The sequence below is a fragment of the Strix aluco genome, chromosome Z, assembly GCF_031877795.1.
Source record: "Strix aluco isolate bStrAlu1 chromosome Z, bStrAlu1.hap1, whole genome shotgun sequence".
Classification (NCBI taxonomy): Eukaryota; Metazoa; Chordata; class Aves; order Strigiformes; family Strigidae; genus Strix; species Strix aluco.
In genome coordinates, this window is record NC_133971.1 from 74,511,514 (window position 1) to 74,534,079 (window position 22,566).

The 22,566-nt window shown below is 41.2% G+C and overlaps 1 protein-coding gene across 1 annotated transcript in view; it reads left to right on the forward strand.

The window, feature by feature from the left end:
- The first annotated feature begins 7,704 nt into the window (after positions 1-7,704).
- Positions 7,705-22,566, forward strand: part of LOC141918577 (guanine nucleotide-binding protein subunit alpha-14-like) — a 97,721-nt gene continuing 82,859 nt past the window's right edge. Inside the window, 1 exon segment of the mRNA XM_074813235.1 lies at positions 7,705-8,619. Coding sequence (XP_074669336.1) covers positions 8,502-8,619 — 118 coding nt within the window. The 5' untranslated portion in view covers positions 7,705-8,501.

Genomic DNA, 22,566 nt, shown 5'->3' on the forward strand with positions numbered 1-22,566 from the left:
AGTTGTAGTGGCCAAAATAGCATGAATCACAGTGTTCTTCTTTCTTTCTACAGGGCAGGGGCTGTTTATTTTCTTTAATATCTCTTTTTCTCTTCTTACATTAAAACATACTCATACAATAATACATACTTATGCTCTCATCCAAGCTCTTACTTCATAATAAACAAATCAGTAACTAGACAGTCATCAACCCTCTCTCCCACAAACAGTTTCATACTTTCCCCGAGCTGACTTATCTTTCTTCCAAGGCCTGCTTCTCCTCCAAGCCTTGCTGCTTCTCTGTGCCGGCGCAGAGTAGGTCTGGCGCTTCTCCAAGCAAGCGCAGGACAGAACTCCTACCTGGCTCACCAAGCAGAGTTCTTCCGGGCAGAACTCTCCACCTTCACTGAGCTCCCCAAACTGAGCTCTCTGGCTAAGCTCTCTAACTGAGCTGACCGGCCAATGTCTATTTGTCTCTTAAGTACTGAATCTCCCACAGCTGTTCAGAGCTGACAGGCCAATGCCAACTTGCCTCTTAATCATTTACCAGTAACACATGATTTGACTCTTAACATATTGAATGTCCCACAGCTGCGCAGAGCTGACACTCCCACAAGAATATATTAAATAATGTGTACTTAGAAGGTGGCTGAATCTGGGATATTTTTCACTGCACCAGTATTTGGGGCTATTGAACCCATCAAACTTGTTTGGGCCAGTAAGAAAGTTTCTCTGAATCTATTCCTTTTTACTCTGAGTTACTGAGCAATGACATGCACAAGGTACACAGAGTGGCAAAGAAAATAAGTCATCTAGAGTGAATATTTATCACTGTGTAAAATAACAAAACAAAGAGAAACTAAACTACCGACCCTAAAGAGAAAGCCACACATGATTATTAGTACAAAATTGAGTTTATTTTAATCTCCCAGTTTTGAAATATGCATAACATTTGGGGTCTGTTTCTCTTTGAATCTTTGTATCTTACATAGCTGCTTACTCGTAAGAAAAGTGGATATAAACCACTACCAAATAAAAACCCTGTATCCATTTTTCACAGGTTAAAATGACCATGCTCTATGAAGGTCCAGAAAAAAAAATGATTTTTCAGTTTTTCAGTACTTCTTGAGTGAATGACAGCAGGATTTCCAGTGCTCTTCTACCACTGCTCTTGCTCATAGTAGCTAAGAACATACTTTTAGCTAGAAATAGTCAAGAAAAAGTGTATACATAATTTAGGAGTAAACCTGAAATATTATTGGTATCAATATTCTGCCTTGAAGTTCTCTCTCCATGTTAACAATACCCCAAAAGCCACTTTTAAAAACAGCAAAACTTAAGTTACTTCCCTCATTGAACCTACATTGATATATTTTTGCTCAGTTTTTCTGAAGCATGATCTGCACCACTTCTACACTCATTACCTTTTTTATTCAACCAAGTACTTCCATGTAAAGCACATAATAAAATATGAGGTTATGAAACATCTAAAATTTCCTTCTACTGTAGCTGTTCTCCAGGTTCCTATCTCTACCCAAAATGACAATATCCATTCTCTTCCTGGCTGTTACAGAGCACTGTTTCTTGGTCTTTTTAGTTGGTACCCTCTTGATTTAAAGATGATGTTCACTCTTAAGGAAGCATAAAAACAATGAAAACCTGATCAGAAGAAAAGAGCAGTATATGATTTTGTGTGCCTTTGGTCTTGAAGACTAACAATGTGCAAGCAGAAGAAAGAGGGAAGTACCTGTAGCTGTTTTATGATTTTGTCACAAGATATTAACTGAAAATGACTTCTGACTGTCCTCCATGAGGTCAAACATAACTACCACCACACTTAATGAAAAGCAGTGCTTTAAAACTTTTCCCAACTGCATGCAAGCACAGCTTTTTCAGCTACTTTTCAGCAACTTGGGCATGTGAGACAATCAGATGTTTCAGTTCTAAGCATTTTTACATCACACCAGCTTTTTAAAAATCTCAGACTTACCCTCAGCAAAACATACACTTTTTTTAGCTGTAGGCAGAATTTTCACCTCTAATGGTTATTTATATTGTAACCAGCTCTCAAGAAAAACTACTCAGACCAACCTTTTACATATCCCTTAGTTTTTGGCAGCCTTCTCAAGATAGTTAGGAGTTCATATGCCTGCATCTGTGGGAGTGGGCACACCTGGTTAATGGTGGATCAGCCAGAGGAGTTGAAGGGAAATGTGCTGGGTGCTAATAACTGGTCTAGAAAATACCACAAAGTTCTGCACAGCCTCTTGGAGTGTAACTTTTAATAAACTCTAGAGGCTACTACAGGCAAAAGTGGCTGCCAGGTACTTTGAGTGTATTTCTCCCCAGCTGCACCATGAGAGATGTAACAGCATTTTGGACAAACAAAGCCCTCAGGAACTCAGTGGAAAACATAGATAGCCTTGTAATCTGCATAATTCTATTACTCAGCTACAGGATAATCAAACCACAAGCAGAGGAACTTTATTCAAGAAAGCAACAAGTAAGCAGGAAAAAATAGCACTGGTGATTGGAAGAAAGCTTAATCATATCACATAAATGTTAGTTCCAGGAATAAATCGCCCAAAGGATTTCTTACACTGTACTGACTTGTTCTTATTGAGAAATAGGTGAAATACAGTGTAATACATGGGGAAGAGTTCTTCAGCCTATTAGAAAATTTACAGTTAGGGAACTCCACAGTCACTGACAAATTGTTTAGAACTTGACTCCATTATAGCACCAAAAAAACCTCATCTAGAAGTCTAACCCTGCTACCTGTAAGGGATGGGAATCTGTGTAGCTTCCCTTTTCCTATCCCTTCCTTTGGCTGTTGCATTATGACACCTTTATGCTGTCATTGTAGTTAAAGACTAACTGACGAGGGAACTGGGAACTCCTCCATTGAAAAAGGAATTTTTGTTGATCCTTCTATATGAGCTGATGTACTTCTGCAGAACCATGGAGGAAAAACTCATATAGCACAATCCTGAAAACTCTTCTGTAGATACTTATTTTTGCTTTTGAATAATGCTAATAAAGGTAAGAGATCTACAGTAAGAATAAACTTGGACTTTGATTTTTTTCCTTGGAGAGCCAACCTTAATGTGGGAACAGAGATATGATGTGAATTTTCAAGTTGTTAGAGTAGTGGGAATTGTACTGCTGTGTACACATTTCTGTAGTTTACCAAAAAACCCTGATTCTGACACTTATCTCAAACTGTATGTACTGGTTATCAAGTACTATTAGACATGGCAAATATTTACTTGCACTAGCAATGAATAACATTATTCAGAGAATAACTATATTTGTATGAAACTCCAGGATCGGCAAACTCAGAGGATCCTGAGTCCTTTAAAACCTGCCTGCATTCTTTCTTATGTCAGGAAGGTATTCTAAAAAGTTACTATCACCAAAAAGTACAAAAAAATTTAGCTTTCAAATGATGAAGCAACTGCTTTGTAATTACTTCTGTTTCGTATTTAATTGGCAAAGGTAGAGACAATTGTTTTCCACAGACCTAGAAATACTAAGCTTTGATTTAAAAAAATATTTTACATTCACAATATAAATAGATGCAATTGCCTATGGGGAAGAAATCAACAAATCAACCACTTATGCTTGTTTAAATAAATATTTGCTTATCCTTCTATTTTCTAATGGTTTCACCTATCACTGTTGCATAAACTTTTGAGTCAAAAGCTTGTTGCTGTTATTATAGGTATTTAAAACTCTGTAAGTTCAAAAGTTCAAGTATCATTACAAGGTTTGTTTTCTTTAGAATAAACCAGTAGAGAAAAAAAATGGTAAGAGCATGAGGAAGTATAGAGTCGAACTCTAAGGAAACTTTGAACACATGCACAAAGAAAGCAAAGCTGAGAAAAAGAAATAGTTTAATTTTTAGTGTAAACATGCTGTTATAAACCTGAGGATCTAGCTCGTGTGCAATAAATGTTCCCTTCCCTCCCCCCCCCCAAAAAAACCAAAACCAAACCAGAAAATAAAGACTTCCAACACCTGAAATAACCTTGCAAGAGATTTAAAATTCATGTGCTGATTTTTCAGACCTTCAGTAGAGTTATAAGGTCAAAAATATCATATTGTCCACAGATTGCAAACTTGTAAATGAGTATCGAAGTCTGGGACATGGAGTATGATGTAGTGTTGCATTAGCAGGTCTGTCCTAAAACAGCTATCTGTGGAGGTAATCCTGCCCAGAGAACAGAAGGGGCTGAACTGAAAAAAACCCTGAAGCCATGGGATCTGTAGCCTGAAGGAGTTCCCACCTCGACCACCGCGTTAGCACAAGTGATTATGTAGTGCTCTCTCTCTGGTACTTGAGCTTGCAGTTCCATGTTCTCAAAGGAGACAGTGATAATTACTCTGTAAGAAGTCAGTGTTTTCTATATAAAGGCATCACAAATGTGCCTTTTCACAGAATCACAGAATCATTCAGGTTGGAAAAGACCCTTGGGATCATCAAGTCCAACCATCAGCCCTACTCTACAAAGTTCTCCCCTACACCATATCCCCCAACATCTCATCTAAACGACCCTTAAACACATCCAGGGATGGTGACTCCACCACCTCCCTGGGCAGCCTATTCCACTGTCTGACCACTCTGTCTGTGAAAATTTTTTCCTAATGTCCAGTCTGAACCCTGTTGCAGTTTAAAGCCATTCCCTCTTGTTCTATCGCTAATTACCTGTGAGACTGTGGTAGTAGTAAGCTTGAGTGTTGGCACGACCACATTTTAGAACAAAATGTTACAGTGGAATACCTATGGAAACGACAGGGAAATGGGTTAAAATTTAAATTTCGGATCCAAGTCCAAGCTGAACCAACTTGGCTGAGTTTTTCATTAACTGAGACAGTAGAAGTCAGCTGTATATGGAAACGTCCGGATGAAAACATAATTTTTAGAATTAAAAATGGAACAAGGCCAATAAAGCCAACAACAACGACGGTTAAACCAACAATAACAACAATGGTAAAGCCAATAGCTCCCCCATACCCTGGATACCATATTTATGAAACAGGCCCACACATAATTCAGAAAACAGGACAGCAGATTGTATTGTACAATCCTAAATGGTCATTGAAGCAAATAGAATTACATTTGCAACTAGATATGTCAGGTGTCCACCAAAAATGCCTCCCATTTATAAAAGCAACCCAGGGGGGATGGAGAGAGTGGTTAAAATCTCGCACTATGAGGTCAAAAAGGGACGTGACAGGGGTCCTAGGAACAGGACTAGGAGTACTAAACAGCATAGACTCAGAAGTAATAATGAACAAGCTAGCATCCGCAACCGGAGAGCTGGTCAAACTAAAACAACCTTTGATATCATCCTTGTTAGCCTTAGGAAATCACGAATGGCTGATGTCTAAACTACTCCCTGATTGGGAAAAAAACAATATTAAGGACCATTTGATGATAGTAGAAGGATTGGAAATGATACCAAAAGACATATCCTGGGCCCTTAGTTGCATCCAGGCACAAATGCGGATGCAAATTGTCATTTCCAATATCTTAAGAGAAGGCGAAGAAGGAATCCTCCCAACAGAGATTAGAAAGATAATTTGGGATAAGACAAAACCTCAAGAGAGGGAGTTGCAGTCCTGGTGGAAACTGGTGAATTTTACATATGAAAGACAAAATGACAAAATAATTGCCTTTGTATTAACAGTTGTAGAAGCTGCCCAGCATAGCATATACCCTGTTACCTCTATAGGACTAAACCATGGGGGAATGATAATCAGTCCAGTAGGGCATGGGAAATAGGCATGGAAGCAAGGGGATAAATGGCAAACCGTCAACACAAAACTATGCATTAATATGGACCAGCAGGGATACGTTTGTGAAGGGAACGGCATACAGACCAAAGACATGTGCTTAGACACACATCAGAAAGAGTGTCATTTTGAAATACAGTCATCCATAAACAATGATACAGTCATGATATATATAGGAGAAGGGTGCATATGTCTTCGTACCCTTTGCACAAGTGTGCTCATAGATGGTTATTTTAAGGTAAAGATAGGAAACTATTCCAATCATTGTGTATGTAATTTCACAAAAATTGAAGGGTGTGATTTTACCTATACTATCCCAGTACTAACCTCTCAGGTAATAGAATCAGATTATACCTTGATTAGAAAAATAGATCCTGTCTCTACAGGAATGAATTTGGATAGGATTAAAGAAATGTTGCAACATAAAGACTTAATCTCCATCTTAGAAGATGTAAAAAAGAAAGGAAAAGATATGTTAGTTGTAGTAAAACATGATACAGAACAAATTCATGAGATTCTAACACAAGTACAGAAAACCACTGATCACCACTGGTGGGATACTCTCTTTGGGTGGTCACCTACAGCTACTGGAACACTTACTATAACTCTCCACCCAATTATAGCATTGCTAATAGCAGTAGCAATCCTACTAATTCTCACTATAACCATATATGTCTGGAATTGGAGACTTACCAGACGCATACAGGCTATATACGAGGCTCTTCACTTTACTCCGATACCAAAAAAACCAATAAGACCTTGAAAACTAGATTTAAACTATAAGATAAGTATTAGCATTAGGAATAAATTTCAATAAGTAAAACTATTAATTAGTATAAGGATTATGAGTGAATTTTAGCTAACGAAAGAAGTAAAAGAATTTACTACTAGGAAAAGAAAGGGGGGAATTGAAGTGAGAAACCTTAAGGAAATAGATGCAGGCCTCTCAGCAGGGTGGGCTCTCAGCAGGATGGGCTCTTGAGATAAGGGAGGAGCTGCAACTACTGAGTCCCAAGATAAGGAAGGGGAATTCAAAGAATGCTAAATTGACATGCTGAAGAGACCTAATTGGGTGAAAAGTCACGAGAGGAAGAAGAGGAATCTTCAGTCTTCATCCTGAAGACCCCTGCCCAAGACCATCAGGAGACATTGCGCAGGCGCAACGGGGAGGGACTTGGGGCGGGATTTATGATAATGATTTCTCAAAACTAATTGTAATCTCTCTCCCTATTCTCGGGATTATCATGAATATGTAAACACTTACGCTATAGAAAGGAGCTGCTTTTTGCTCCAAAATGTGCACGTTTGTGGAGGAGCGATCCCCCGTGCACCCAGTGCTGAATAAACATACCTTCTTTATAACCTTACTGGTTGTAAAGTCGTGACTCCGCACGTCACCAGCACCTCGATATCTCTCTCGTATTGAGGTGCCCAAAACTGGACACAATACTCAAGGTGTGACCTCACCAGTGCAGAGTACAGGGGGACTATCACCTCCCTACTTCTGCTGGTCACACTATTGCTGATACAAGCCAGGATGCCGGTGGCTTTGATTTCTGAGCTCTCATAGCATTCTCTACCATACAGGGCCACTGTACCACCTCTCCTTCCCTGTCTACCCCTCCTGAAGAGCTTGTAGCCATCGATTGCAGCATTTTGTAACAATGCTGCTAAATGCTACTGTACTACCACAGACCTTGAATTACTTGTAGCAGGCAGAAGCAAAGCAACTGTTACTTCACCATGAGATATAGTAGGCTCCCAGGACACCGACAGAGCAGCTGGAGCAGCCTTGTGTTAATAATGCTTTATAGCTGCTCTGGAGAACACTAGTTTCAGTACTGCAAGGCATGACTTAGATGTGGAAGATTTTCCAAGACTGTATTTCTTACAAAATACAAGCCAGTAAGTTAAATGCTAGATCCAGCTATGCAAGCTAGGAGTGAAAAACAGCTGATTCCCAAAAGACTCCAAAATGACAACCAGCCGACACCAAAGGCAGGCACGAACCCTTCCCTTCCACAGCTTCCATCGCTGTGGAGCGGCGAAGGTGTCTGGTGGGAAAAGGGGAAAAAAGCCCCAGATACGGGATTTTATAATAGTAACCTGCCGGGTCACCCCTCTGCCCTCCGCCGGCCTCAGAGGGAGGTGACAGCGGGGCGACCGCGCGCTGCCCGCCCGCTGGCAGCCACCCCGCCGGCAGGCAGGCAGGCAGGCAGGCAGGCAGGCAGACAGGCAGCCCGCCCCCCCGCGGCGCCGGAGCTCCGTGATGACAGCTAGTCTCCCCTTCCCCACCGCCCTCCTAACCTTCGGCAGCGGGTGTGTGCGGTTCTGGGTTTGGCTTTTTTTTTTTTTTTTTTTTTTTTTTTTCAGTTATCTGGGGAGCTTTTGTGTGTGCATGAGGGTGTTTTGTTTTGTTTTTAAGCAGCTGCCTGCCTTTGCTTCCCTCGGCGCTTCGCAGCCATCCGGGCGTCCCTCCCCGCCCCTCGGCCCCCGCCCCGGCGGGAGGGGGGGTCTCTCCCTCCCCGCCCGAGCCGGAGCCCGGCTGCGCCCGCAGTCACTCACCGGCGGGGAGGAGGCGGCACCTGCCTGCCCCTGCCGCGGGCCCGCGGCCCCCCCGGCGGCGGGAGGGGAGGCGGCAGCCCCTTGCCGCGGCGGGGCGAGACTGGGGACGGCTCCCCATCGCTCCCCTCCGGCGGCGGGAGCCGGGGGCGCCGGCGGCCATGGCCGGGTGCTGCCTCTCCGCCGAGGAGGAGTCGCAGCGCATCAGCGCGGAGATCGAGCGGCATCTGCGCCGGGACAAGCGGGACGCCCGCCGGGAGCTGAAGCTGCTGCTGCTGGGTGAGTCGCGGGCTGCCGCCGAGCTGCCCCCGGGGCGGGCCGGCACCTAGTCCCGGCGGGGCGCTGCTGTCTCGGAGGGCCGGCGCCGCCCCGCGTGTGGCGGGGCTGGGGAGGAGCGGCCGGGGGTCACGGCCCGCTGTGCCGGGGGCTGCTCCTGCCGGCCCGCCCCCTGCCTGCCTGCCGGTTGCTGCGTATTCTTTGGAGAGAAACCGAATCAAACCCAAACGCGCCCAGGCACCGCGAGGAGGCCACGGCGTCACGGCCGGCGATGCTGGAGTGGGGCGTGGCGAGGGGGTCGGCGCGCAGCCTGTCCCGTGTGCGGGGGAGCGCGGGGGCTGGTGGCACCGGCCCCTCCGCCGCCGGCCCCCGGTGAGAGCGGGGAGAGGCGGTACCTGCCTGCGCGGCCCTGCCCGCACCCGCCCGTGCGGAGCGTCTCCTCTGAGGCACCATCTCCTACACCCGCCGCTTGACTTTTCCAGCGAGTGCTGTTTCCCTGGTGGTGATTCGGCTTGGCGGAGGCGCGGGTGTGAGCTCCGGTGCGGATGAAGTTTACAGCGTTGAGCCTTTCTAGCTGTTGCAGCTCCGCACAGACGCCAAACACACCTACGATAGAGTTGCTGCTGCTCTGATAGTGGCTGGGGGTGGGGGGGAAACAGCCCGCAGCAGTGGCTGAAAGAAAACAAGACACTTGAAACCACCTGATACAAAATCTTAAACTAAGGTGAAGCAGCCTCAGCCTGGGAGAGCTTTGTTTTTTCTGTGGCAGCTGTTTGTGCCCAAGCAGAAGCTCTCGGGCGTCAAAGTTCCCGGCGTGGGAACAGCTTCCCTTGCTATAACCAGTGCCCGAAGAGAAGTCTGTGTCTGTAGCGCGGTGGGTCGGTGAGCCAGCGCTACCGTGTGCTTGTGCGAACGCTCCCTTGCCACGCTCTCTGCCTTCATCTCTGCTGCAGGCGGGGCAGGATACAGCTGCTTGCATAATGCACCTGACCAAATAACCGACTAGGCTTCAAACAGTAAGTTTTTAGGAAGACTGAGCGAAGTTCTAGACCAGAAACTAAGTTTAAACAGGCTGCTCTCAGTGTTGAATTACAAAATTATTTTAACATGAAACTGATTGAAAAATGAAAACCCAAAACACTGACTCACCCCCAGTGCCCTATGTCTGGTTTGCTGTTGCCTTTTCCTATTACCTGTGTAGAAATCTATGGTTGACTCATGCAACAGTCTAACCGGATGTCTGTTAGATTTGGGATTTTGCAGTGAATATTTATAAGAAATAAAAACTGTTAAAAACTCCCCTAGTGCAATGTTCTATCTGTGCTGCTGATTTCTTGAAAGATTGTGAAGTAGCTTTTATTCCAATTTACTTCAGTATATGCTCTACCTTTATGCAATTTAAATGTTATAATGTATACTGTTTTCACACTTTCTCTTCTGTTTCCTTTTGGGATATCACATACTGTGCAATGTTGTTTTGCCTTAACTGAAAACACTGCAGATATTTCTCTACATTAATTTACTGTTTTTACCAGGAAAACTGGTGAGAACAGTTCAGCTTGTTATCAAGAACATAGGTCTAACAGAAAAAACCCACAAACAAAAAAAACTTATCACTCTGTATTTTTTCTTACTGATATAATTGTAAAACACACCCTCTCTACCTATAGGCAGCAGTGGATAGCTATGATTATTGTATGTTGTGCACAACTGAAAGAATTGTTTTGTTGGGCAGGTTGGCTGTTTGAACATAAAGGAGAAAATACAAATATCACAGTCTGGGGTCAAGCATAATTTTATAGTTTTTTGTACAAGAAATGGAAGATTCTTGGTGTGTTTTTAGTAAAAGATAGAGGAAAGTAAGTGGAAAGACAGAACCTAGTAGGCAAATCATAAGGAGCTGCTGTATCTAGAAACTGAGTTTGCATACCTTCATATCAGAGATAAGATGAAATTTTTAACTGATGATGTTGTCCTTAGGTAACTCCTGGCTGCATTCCTGTGGACAGCTTGGTCAACATGAGTTGTTGAGTCATGGTGGGGAGAGCCCATAGATGACCAGTCCAGAGAGGCTTGATTCTGGAGTTGGATTTCTCCAACCTTTGATTTATTTAGATGAAACCATTTTTCATAGCTATCTCAAAGGAAAGCTTTTGGCTAGCTTGAAACTTATGTTTGGTGGAGAAATTAAAGTGAAATTCCATGTCCCCGTTAGCGATGAAGTCAAATGAAGCTGTTGGTTTGTTCTGAGTGCAAACCTGTCCCTTACGATGTTTGAGTCACAGATTAAAAGTTTAAGCAGCTGTTATAACTTTACAGGGCAAAAGTAAGTTTGACTACTGTGTTCATCCACTGGTTCTTGTTGCACCGTAGTCAGCTTCTTCTTTAAAAAGTACTTTATTTGCTTTGTTGTAGTGCAGAACCATCATAGAAAACCTCAGGTGGTACAATATTAATCATTCATACAAAAAGACTGGACACATGTTGAAGAAACAGTATACTTTCAAAGATGAGACCTTTCTAAAGCACTCATCAGTGGCAGTACTTATGGGTCTTGGAGAATACCAAGCCTTTTCTGAAACTACCTGTTGCAATCAACAAACTAAAACTTTGTTCTGACCTGTGTGGGACATTACCAGTATATGTAATTCTGTAAGAAGGGTACCTTGTTTATGGTAGTAATTAAAATATTTTCTTGAATATGGATGTAACCATGTACATCCAGATATTGTAAATATACTTCAGAAAGTATAATTTGAAGCATGTTCAATGAAAAATAAAAACATTTTCCTGTCTGGCAAATTTAGCAGTTCCTTTAGTCTTTTACATGATAGGAAAAAGGGTGATTATTCTGGATTACTATCCATCCAGCAATGTTTTGTCATCAAAAAACAGATCTCCAAGGAATGAGGCAGGAGTGGCATAAACACAACTTCTCTCCTTTCCCTAGCATGTGCTCCCAGCTTCCAAATACTTCTGTCTCAGGAGCTTCCTGAGCCACGTGGGGGTTCTGAGTTTTCAGCAACTCTCAGTGGATTCCTCTTCCATGAATTTATCTAGCATCCTCCTGCCATCCACAGCATTTTGGGGCAGCAGATGATCAGCTTACCTGTGTTCTGTGTCAAAAACCACATCCTTTTGGTTTTGATTGGCCTATTCCTTTTATTTAAAACCTCTTAATATTTGTTTTGAAAGAGACAGCAGACTCTCGATGCGTATTCATTCACCTCCATGCCTCTTCTGGTTTTACAGAGCTGTTATATCCCTCTAGCCATCTGTTTTCCAAGTTGAAGCAAATAAGTGATTTTTTTCTTCACTGTGTCCATGCACATGCATGGCAGTGGTGTGCTTATAAAGGGGGATATAATATATTTTGAAATCTTGACTCTTGTTGAGTCAAGATTTACACTGGGAAAGGGCTAGTTTTCTTATTTTTAAAAAAAAACATTGATTTTCATAGTTACTCTTGAATATCTGTTCCGTGCTTGCTTTTCGTTTTTTCACTTTGCTTTCTACTGCCCTCCCCCTCCCACCCCTGTCAAATGCATCAGGGTTTTCTTTTTGACAGTGGCTGCAGACTTCGGGTAGAGCACAGATTGTTCCACAGTGCTGAGACCTTTTGCAGAACGGACCTCACTGCATGCATTATGGGTGCCTAAATAAAGACCTCATTATAAACTCTTAATTAAAAGGGATTTGTTGTTGGCAGAAGTGGACATTTCTTTAACAAAACCAAAATACAGTAAATTTAATGGCAAAAAGGACTAACATTCTTTTCCTGGTAGCTCATTAGAGGACATAATAATTTATAAATAAAAAATTATGATTGTGAATAAAACTTCAATGTAAAACATCTAAGCATGGGGAAGATAATGCTGATTATGGACACACATAAGCATCAATGGCTCATGAGGAGGGATAGACAGGGAAGGAGAGGCGGTGGAGTGGCCCTGTATGTTAGAGAAAGTTATGACAGCTCAGAAATCAAGTATAGTGATATCAGGGTTGAGAGTGTTTGGATTAGGTTAAGGGCCAATAAAGCAGATCTTGCTGTGGGAGTCTGCTATAGACCTCCCAGCCAAAGCAGTGAGGTGGATGAAGGTTTCTATGAACAGTTGGGAGAAACCTTGCGGTCACTTGCTGTTGTTCTTGTGGGGGATTTTAACCTCCCAGATATCTGCTGGGATCACAACACAGCAGAGGGGGAACAATCCAGGAGGTTCCTGGAATGTGTGGAGGATAACTTCCTCACACAGCTGGTGAGTGAGCCAACCAGGGAAGGTGCCCTCCTGGACCTGCTTCTTGTGAACAGGGAAGAGCTTGTGGGGGAAGTAAAGGTTGTAGGCCATCTAGGGTGCAGCGATCATGAGATGAATGAGTTTTCCATCCTTGGAGAAACAAGGAGAGGGGTTAGTAAAACTGCCACCTTAGACTTCTGGAGGGCAAACTTTGACCTGTTCAAAAGACTGATTGACAAAATCCCTTGGGAGGCTGCCTTGAAGGATATGGGAGTGCAGGAAGGCTGGACATACTTCAAGAGAGAAGTCTTAAAGGCACAGGAGCGGGCTGTTCCTGTGTGCTGAAAGACAAGCAGGAGGGGAAGGAGAACGGCCTGGCTAAACAGGGACCTTTGGCTGGATCTCAAGAACAAAAGGAGAATCTATGACCTTTGGAAGAGGGGCCAGGCCTCTCATGAAGACTATAAAGATGTAGTGAAGCTATGCAGGGAGAACATTAGGAGAGCCAAAGCACAGTTAGAGCTCAACCTGGCTACAGCTGTTAAGGATAATAAAAAATGTTTCTATAAATTCATTAACAGCAAAAGGAGGATTAGGGAAAATCTCCCTGCTTTGTTGGATGCAGAGGGAAACAGAGTAAGAAAGGATGAGGAAAAGGCTGAGGTGCTCAATGCCTACTTTGCCTCAGTCTTTAGCAGTGGAACTGGCTGTTCCCTGGACACCCAGCCTCATGAGCTGGGAGATGGGGAGGGGAAGCAGAATGAGCTCAGCACAATTAAAGAAGAAGAGTGGTCAGAGACCTGCTACACCACTTGGATGCACACAAGTCTGTGGGACCGGATGGGTTACACCCAAGGGTGCTGAAAGAGTTGGCAGATGTGCTCGCCAAGACGCTTTCCATGATTTACCTGAAGTCATGGCTAACTGGGGAGGTCCTATTGGACTGGAGGGTGGCAAATGTGACACCCATCTACAAGAGAGGCAGAAAGGAGGATCCAGGAAACTATAGACCTGTCAGTCTGACCTCAGTGCCAGGGAAGGTCATGGAGCAGGTCATCTCGAGTGCCATTACAAGTCATATAATGGACAACCAGGGGATCAGGCGTAGTCAGCATGGGTTTATGAAAGGCAGGTCCTGCCTGACAAACCTGATCTCCTTCTATGACAAGATGACCCGACTATTGGACGAGGGAAAGGCTGTGGATATTGTCTACTTGGATTTTCGAAAAGCATTTGACACAGTTCCCCATAGAATTCTCATAGAAAAACTGGCTGCCCATGGCCTGGATGAGCAAACGGTCTGCTGGGTCAAGCACTGGCTGGCTGGACAGTCCCAGAGAGTGGTGGTCAATGGAGCTAAATCCAGCTGGTGGCCGGTCACAAGTGGTGTTCCTCAGGGCTTGGTGTGGGGACCATTTCTGTTCAACATCTTTATTGATGATCTTGATAAGGACATAGAGTGTATCATCAGTAAATTTGCAGATGACACCAAGTTAAGTGGGAGTGTCGATCTGCATGAGGATAGGGAGGCTCTACAGAGAGACTTGGATAGATTGGATCGGTGGGCCAACATTAACGGGATAAGCTTCAACAAGGCCAAGTGCCAGGTCCTGCCCTTGGGCCACAACAACCCCATGCATGGCTACAGAGTTGGGGAGGTGTGGCTGGAACTGTCTGGAAGAGAAGGATCTGGGGATTCTAATTGACAAGCAGCTGAACATGAGCCAGCAGTGTGCCCAGGTGGCCAAGAAAGCCAATGGCATCCTGGCTTGTATCAGCGATAGTGTGACCAGCAGAAGTAGGGAGGTGATCTTACCCCTGTACTCTGCACTGGTGAGGCCACACCTTGAGTATTGTGTCCAGTTTTGGGCACCTCAATATGAGAGAGACATCGAGGTGCTGGAGCGAGTGCAGAGGAGGGCAACGAAGCTGGTGAAGGGCCTGGAGAATAAATCCTATGAGGAGCAATTGAAGGATCTAGGACTGTTTAGTTTGAGGAGGAGAAGGCTAAGGGGAAACCTCATCACTCTCTACAACTACCTGAAAGGACATTAAAGGACACATGCCTGGATGTGTTTAAGGTCATTTAGATGAGATGTTGGGGGGATATGGTGTAGGGAAAAAGAGTAGGGCTGATGGTTGGACTCGATGATCCCAAGGGTCTTTTCCAACCTGAATGATTCTGTGATCAGAGCGTGACCTGTGGGGGTAAGCTCAGCTGGTCCTGCTGAAGGTCCAGTGAGGCCATATCAAGTGGATTTTCTTCCAGCCTGCATCATTATAATGGCCATGTGTGGTCAGGTTTGACAGGAAGAGTCAGTTGTCCATGATAAGCCACATTAAGATAGATCAGCTGTTCTTTCTAGGTCTTGTATAGTGCAGAGAGATGCATTTGAGGGTGGTAATCCATAGCAGTCTTTTAAGAAGTTATATAAAAATGGCAGTACATTGACTCCTGATTGGGAGTAGGAAGATCTCCAACCAGATAAGACTATGATAGATTTCAGTGGAATACGATGGCGCTTTTGATAGGTGTGCTGTTGTAGGTCTCCATTTTCTTTTAAGCACCTGGAAAAGTTTACAATGATCATCTCACATGTGGGTTGTCTATGAACCACTTTTTTTTTTTTCTTTCTCTCTAATTTTAGACCGTGCCTTGTCAAGGAAAAAGAGCAGAAAATAGAATCAGGCTTTACTGAAAGCTTTGCTGTCATGCATGGGGCACTGTAGTCACTTAACAGTTTTCCCATTTCAAACATAAGGTTAACAGAAGAAATTATGAACCTGTTAGACTGAACCATGTAATACCATCATTTGCTTCAGAGTTTCTAAGGAGTAAAGGAATTGACCAGCACTGCTTTTTGCATTTCTCAGAGAAGTGTCCTATATTTAGAGAGAGAGTGAGCACGAGCGTGCAGATTTTGACTGGCTTCTAACTGCAACACAAAGTGATGTGGAGGCTCATCTGATTCTGATGATTCGACAATAGTCTGAAATACATGATAGAGTCTTTCTGTGGGATCTCTTTTCCCAGTTATGCCAAAAAAGAATGAGTTTCTAAACATACTTAGCTACAATTTAGTATGAAATAGTCCAGTTTTACATTTTCACTTATAGTCGGGTATGTGGACAGAAGCACTGTACTGAACCAGGAACTTCTATACACATAGATGAAGTGCTTTCTGGCATTCACTGCAGTAGCAAGACATGTCTTTGGACCTTGTGTTTCCTTAAAATAAGTCATTACATTTCTACAGGAAGCACAAATTAATCTCTTTGAGAAAAGGAAAGTTCGACATGTGTGTTCATGGTTGATTTTTTTGATGGCACTGTGCAGGCTGACATTCATGGATGTGGTAAAATACAATTTATTATTTTTGAGTAGCGGCATAGGAAAAATAAACCTGTCTATGATGAAACTGATTTGAATTTGCTAAAGTCAGAAGGATATGGAGAAAGAAAATATATCTGTATCAGTCTAGTGATGGTAGAGTCATCTTACCAAAGTCCTTAGTAGATCTGTGTTAATCTAAACCAGCAGACTGTATAAATTAATCCAAAATAAGCGTATTTGGGTTTAATACAAGCTCAGAGAAGCAAGAATGAGCATCTAGAGTGAGCAAGATTTTTTTCTCAGCACCCTAATGATTTTGCATGTTGGTTTGTCAGTTTTCTGCTGTAGCTATCACTGGGTTGTAATTACCAGGAATGTTTTACTCTTCCATTTTGAATGTGGTTTTTATGCATCATTTTTATTATTGTCGGTAACCGGATCTGTCTGTGGTGAATGAAAGGCTGGTGAAGACCTTAAGGGCTGAGACAGAGCTGAGTTAATCAGTGACTGTGACTGTACCTGAACCCATGTGGGTGTTGGTGGGGACAGTCAAGGCATCTTAGCCTGTGCAACTTCATAATTCATCGCAAATATGGACACGAGAAAAATTGCTGCTGTGCCTCATCTCCTCACTGTTAACTGGCAATAATGACTCTTGGTTTATCTTCCTGGGATATGTGTGCTACAGGAGTGCTTACATCCTAACTCATGAGGGCGTATCTGATAGTGATTGCTTGCTTTTCTGCAGCCTTCCTCCTACAAGCTGTCTGTCTGCCTTTGTTGGACATATTTACTATATCTGTGTTGGCTTCTGTGAACAGATTTTATGAAAAAATGAGGAATCCCTCTGCTTACCTACCTGGTAAATTTGTTCTTTTTCTTTCCTATCTGTTTGAAAATTAATACTAAGAAGAAATAGTGTAAAACTAATCTAACTTGAATAGATGCAAAGAGAGGAGACTGTCTTAGCTTAAGGAATAATGTTTTGACATGAATGCAGTTGATTCTTGTTCATTTTGTTTTAGTAGTTTGCCAACACAGGATTCCCAAAATTGACTCTAGAGAAAATTGATGCAATGAACAAGTGCTGGTTAAGCCTTGAGATTCTGATTGTGTACTACAGTTTCTAAGAGTAAATGAGATAATCCATATCTTTAGAAGGTAATCTGAGCAAATACTTGATACAAATCAATTTCAGTGGCCATAAGCTTCCTCATGATGTGCCGTTCTAGAATATTTATAAACTGGATTGTGCATGGCTGACTGGCATCATGAAGTCCAGAGATAATGTAAGCTTGTGTGAGAACCGATCTAGAAGTGTACAAATACATCTTCTTTCTTATTTATTTGTGAATCACATTACAGATAGTTGAATCATGGTAGCATCCTTTTTTAGGTTAGAAAAACCCAATGTGCTTTAATATTGAGAACCTGATTTTGCAGGGCTGAAGGTGGACTGGTCCCTGGATGAACATGCTGGGTGGCAAAACCAATCATAATTCACAGCAGCTAGCTCAAACCTTTGCTCAGACTTGTACCTGTCAGTATGTGTGTCAAGGCAGTAATTTTAGTTGAACTGGATTTTATTTCTGAGAAAGGTATGTTGAAGCTATCAAATGATAATTCATGAATTCGGTCTATGTACCTTTTAATTAAAACAGCCTTTCTGCTCTTTGAATAGAACAGTTTAAGTCTTTCTCTTGACATTATCATTATGCAATTTTAAATGCTTTAAGGATTGTATTAAGATAATATTCCTTTGTTTGGAAGTTTAGCAAAATGATCAGTGCTTTCTGCCAAAAACATTTTTTTGTCTTTACTGGGTATTAGTTGAAAGTGCCAGTTATTTTACAGTGCTGGTATGCTCTCTTTCATTTTGAGAGAATTTAACTGTTTTGTTTCTACTTGATGCCATCATTATCAAAACATCAAAGAATTTTTTTGGAAATGTTCAGAGGGATAGCAGTTACTAGACAACTAGTAGCAGCTGTTGTAAGATAGAACAAGCACGATGTTTTGAGGAGGAAAGGAATCACATGCATCTTTTTGCCTATAGTTTTGTATTGACTGATATACAAAACCCGTGAAGCATTACTTTGGGAAGGGAGAGATTAGTAGTGAAGAGATGAGGACATGACCCATCGAGAATGTTTGCTACCTGTAAGGTCCCAAAAAGGTAATCTGCAAACGTTGTCTCAAAATTTGGGTTCTTTTGCCTTGGATGCAATGAGCCAAAAAATACAGAGTTGAGATATTAGTTTAATCCGTATCTGTGCAGAGTTGGGTGCTAAGTGATAATTCCACAAAGATAGCACTCCACACACAGACAAGCGACATATTTATACACTTCAAACTACACAAATACACATTTACTGTAATGACCATTGGTTAGTTCCTTATCACTTTGTTCATCATTGTTAAAGAACATGCCTTGTCTCGGTTTAAAGTCACAGTGTCCTCTTTTTTTAACTGTGCATGTTCAGTGAGGAAGTGGCTTTTCTTGGTAGAGGGCTTTTTCCTACTTGAAGGTGTGTTTTTACTATGTTAATGAGGAAAGCTCACTCATAGTTCAAGTAGTTCTCTCCTTGGTTCAATTAGCAGCTTTTGTTCCTGTGCACTTATCTTGATATTTCCTTGCTTGATGGTTTTATGGTTTATCCCTCACGCTTATCTCAGTATTTTCTTGTTTTAGCCACAGTGTTGCTTCTTCAGGGTTACTGTCAGCTTTACCAGTTCCTTTATCAATTCCTGGCATTCTTTCACAACTTTCCTTTGGTCATTTTATTAATTAAGATGTAACACAAGAAATAAAGTGGCATCCCTGCAATTTTTCTATGAAGTGACATCTTACTGTTGACCATTTTGGCTTTTTGGTACACTGTCGTTTTCCAACATAGATAATGTTCTTTCTTCATGTTCCTTGAAGAAAGCAACAGAACAGAATAAGGGAGAAAATGCAATTGGTTTTTTTTATGTGACTGCTATCATAAAGGAAGATAATTGGATTTTTTTTTTTCATTTCATCCCATCTGGCCTTGTTTCCGAAGGAAATAATAGCCTAATAGGCAAGGCAAAATTAGAATTTTCTGAAATGAATCTTTTACTTACAAGGGAGGTTAGTGAGTAGTACAATGTAATCATCTTTACCCTTCTGAAAGAGAAAAAAATGAAGAAATGAACAATTATATTTTTATGATAAAGCTATTAAATCTTCTGTTAACTACTAAGCGATAGTTTGTTATATTTGCCTTCAGATTGCATTCTTTTATGGTATTTGCTTCATTGTTACTTTGTTTGCCTAATATTAGTGGAAAGAAGTAGATGGAGTAGTATATCTTTCTGCTTTGAAACTGAAATACAAGGACTAGCTTAAAATAAGTGCTCAGGGTTCCACAGCTCCCCTCATTATGCAGGAACACCATGTATGAAGTACTGGGCACTGAGGTAACATAAATGAACATGGGAGCAAGCATTGATTTTGATGTACTGAGGAGCTACAACTAGAAACCAACACCTGACTCTTGGTTGAATTTCTCTCTGAGCAGCAGTGGCTGGCTGAACTAAGCAATAAATTGTTTCATTTGCACAAAGCAAACCCAATAGGGTATATGTTCATTTTATCTAATTTGCTGTGATTCATACAGTCCTCGCTAGGGCTTCAATACCAACCCTTTCCAAGTGAATGACCTTTTTGACTGTTCAAATATTTTGATAAATTGCCCTGTAATATCACAATCACATTTTGCTTGTATAGTTTAACTAAATCTGATAAAATGATGGTCTACTGCTTTTTATTGATCCATGTAATATTCATAAATGTATGTAGCTGGCTAGCTTCCCTTTTACGTCCAGAATAGCTTAGTATGAATGAAAGCACCCAGAGCAGTCAAGGACTGCTGTATGCTATTCCTTTACCTTCCTTTCACGGTTTAAGAGTGGCTCTACCACATCTTTATTGACTTATAGCTACTATTGTCAAAAAAATATTTAGCAAAGTCTGTCATGTGTCACCAAGCCCCTTTTTTTCCCCGCTACATAAACAGAAAACCTCTTCAAGTAATAGCTGTTGATTTTATATCTAGCAAGTGCTGATCCATGACAGAGTAGTGGTTGGCTTCCACTGGAGTGTGATGATCATACAAAGCCACTATTAATTTTGTTCCTTTTTGATTCTTAAGAGCAGATGGTCAATTTGAACAAATGCATCTGAAAGAGTACTCCTGTTGGAAAGAATAAAACATAAGAACTAAAATATAGTCCTGGGAAATAGTTTAGCTCTAGGTTATACAGTGAAATATTAAATACAAGCATTATTTTTTATGTTTTCCTTTTCACTTTTTACTTTCTCTAAGTCAGTTCCAGGTCTAAAGATTTCCTCCACTAAGGAAAGCAAGTTAGATAATTTTTTATGAGTAGAAGTATACAAATTGTTGCCTCAAGAACTATTTGTTTGAAATGTACCTTCAAAGCCCTTGGGATTCATTTTTACACTTCCTAATGCTGTACATGTGTTTAATTTAATCTCTTTAATTTGGATAGTCATCTAAGCATGCATCTTCATTTGCAAACATCAAAAAGGAATCAGAACTCAGTTGGAATTTGTTTTGGAAAAGATGTAGATAAGCTTTCTTTGCATGCAGAATCCAAGTTGTATTATCCAACATGTTGGAAGTTTACCTTGGCTGTGTTACTATTCTCTGGCTTCAGTTTGGTTTAATGTATTTAGATACTGCTCGCTTTCTTTCTCTTTCTTTCTTTCTTTCTTTCTTTCTTTCTTTCTTTCTTTCTTTCTTTCTTTCTTTCTTTCTTTCTTAATTCCTTTGAACTTAATTTAAAAACTGTTGCATGTAACTGCCTTTGCAAATATCATTGAAGGAGATGATTATGGAAATTTTTTTTAACTGTTTTGGGTAAGGGACCAAATATTTCTAATTACAGTACTTTACAAATATATGTGAATATTTTCCACCTCAGTAGTATTAAGAGTTACTTTTAGGCTTGTTTTGGAGGGAGCGATCAATTTGCTGATGTGTCCTGAAGACTCTCGTTAGCCCAATTGTTTATAAACCTGAGCATTGAGAAAGCTTACTCAAAACATGCTTTTCAGTTTCTGCTCAGAAGGGTTCACTCTTAGCTGACAGTATGTAATGTTGAGCAGGTTGCCACTTTCAGTATGCTAAAAACAAAGTTAAAATTTGATTTGAGTAAATAAAATCTCATTCTTAAATGAATACCTGATTACAATAAAGCACATAGGAAATCTGAGGAAAGAAATTGCTGGTAAATAACAGGTAACTACTAATCCATTTTAGCCAAGTACCTATTTTCAGTCAGTAAGTTGATTTAGCCTGTGATTTAAAGGGCTTTGAAGAAAGATTTTGATTTGTTTGCTTAGCAGATGACCAAAAAAAAAAGAAAACAAAGTGAAAAATTAGGTCATATTGATAACTTCTATCACTGAAATTTCCATTCTCTTCATTATATTTAATTGCTGAAACTTAGCAGTAGCTCACAAACTCTTTTTGGTTTTGTATTTTAAACTTTCTGTTAAGTGGCCTTTGAGCTGGCTTGTATCATGGTGCTTTTCTGTGGTTGCTATGCTTTGCCTCACATCTGTTGCATGTATAAAATTCAGTATAAATTAGTTGCAGATTTTGTAGATATAACTTTATTTGCAGTGTTTCTTAAAAGAGTAAGCTAACTTGTCTAGCAGAGTGTGGTTTTCTACCCTTGCCCTTTTCCACTTCTCAGATACATTGCTTGATGTTTGACTGTTGACTGGATCTCTTTGTTTCTTTCTTAAATAGGGGTAGTAATCTGCTCTTATTTATCTGAAATATTGTGTCTTATGAAGTCTTCCATCAGTTCCTATGGAAAACAGCTTGCAATATCAGTGCTAAAAGTACTGTAAGATATAGTTGAAAAACAAATGTGCCAACATGAGACCCTGTTATGAAAAAGCTGTAAAATTTGAGTTTATTTACGTCAGAATCATAGAATGATATTACCATTCCTTGGACATTCCCGTTTCCACTGTTGCATAGTTAACCCATAGTGATAACTGCAGCATAGGCAACTTTGAAATGATTTTTCCATCACTCCTATTTGCAAATTTTTCACTGATATATAAGTTGAAAACAGAGCATAGAAAGGGATCATTTTCCACATAAAACATATACACTTAAAACAAATATTATCAAAAGCAGTGTGAAAAAATATTAAATGGTAAAAAGACAATTCTGTTGTTTTTTCCAGTCTGTGCTTAGCACAGCAATGTTCATGTTTCAGATAAAAAGTTAAAAGTTGTGGGGTTTTATCCAAAAAAGAAGGAAAAAGGAACAAGGTTTGATAATGTGTGTGGTATCTTTTTCCTTGTAA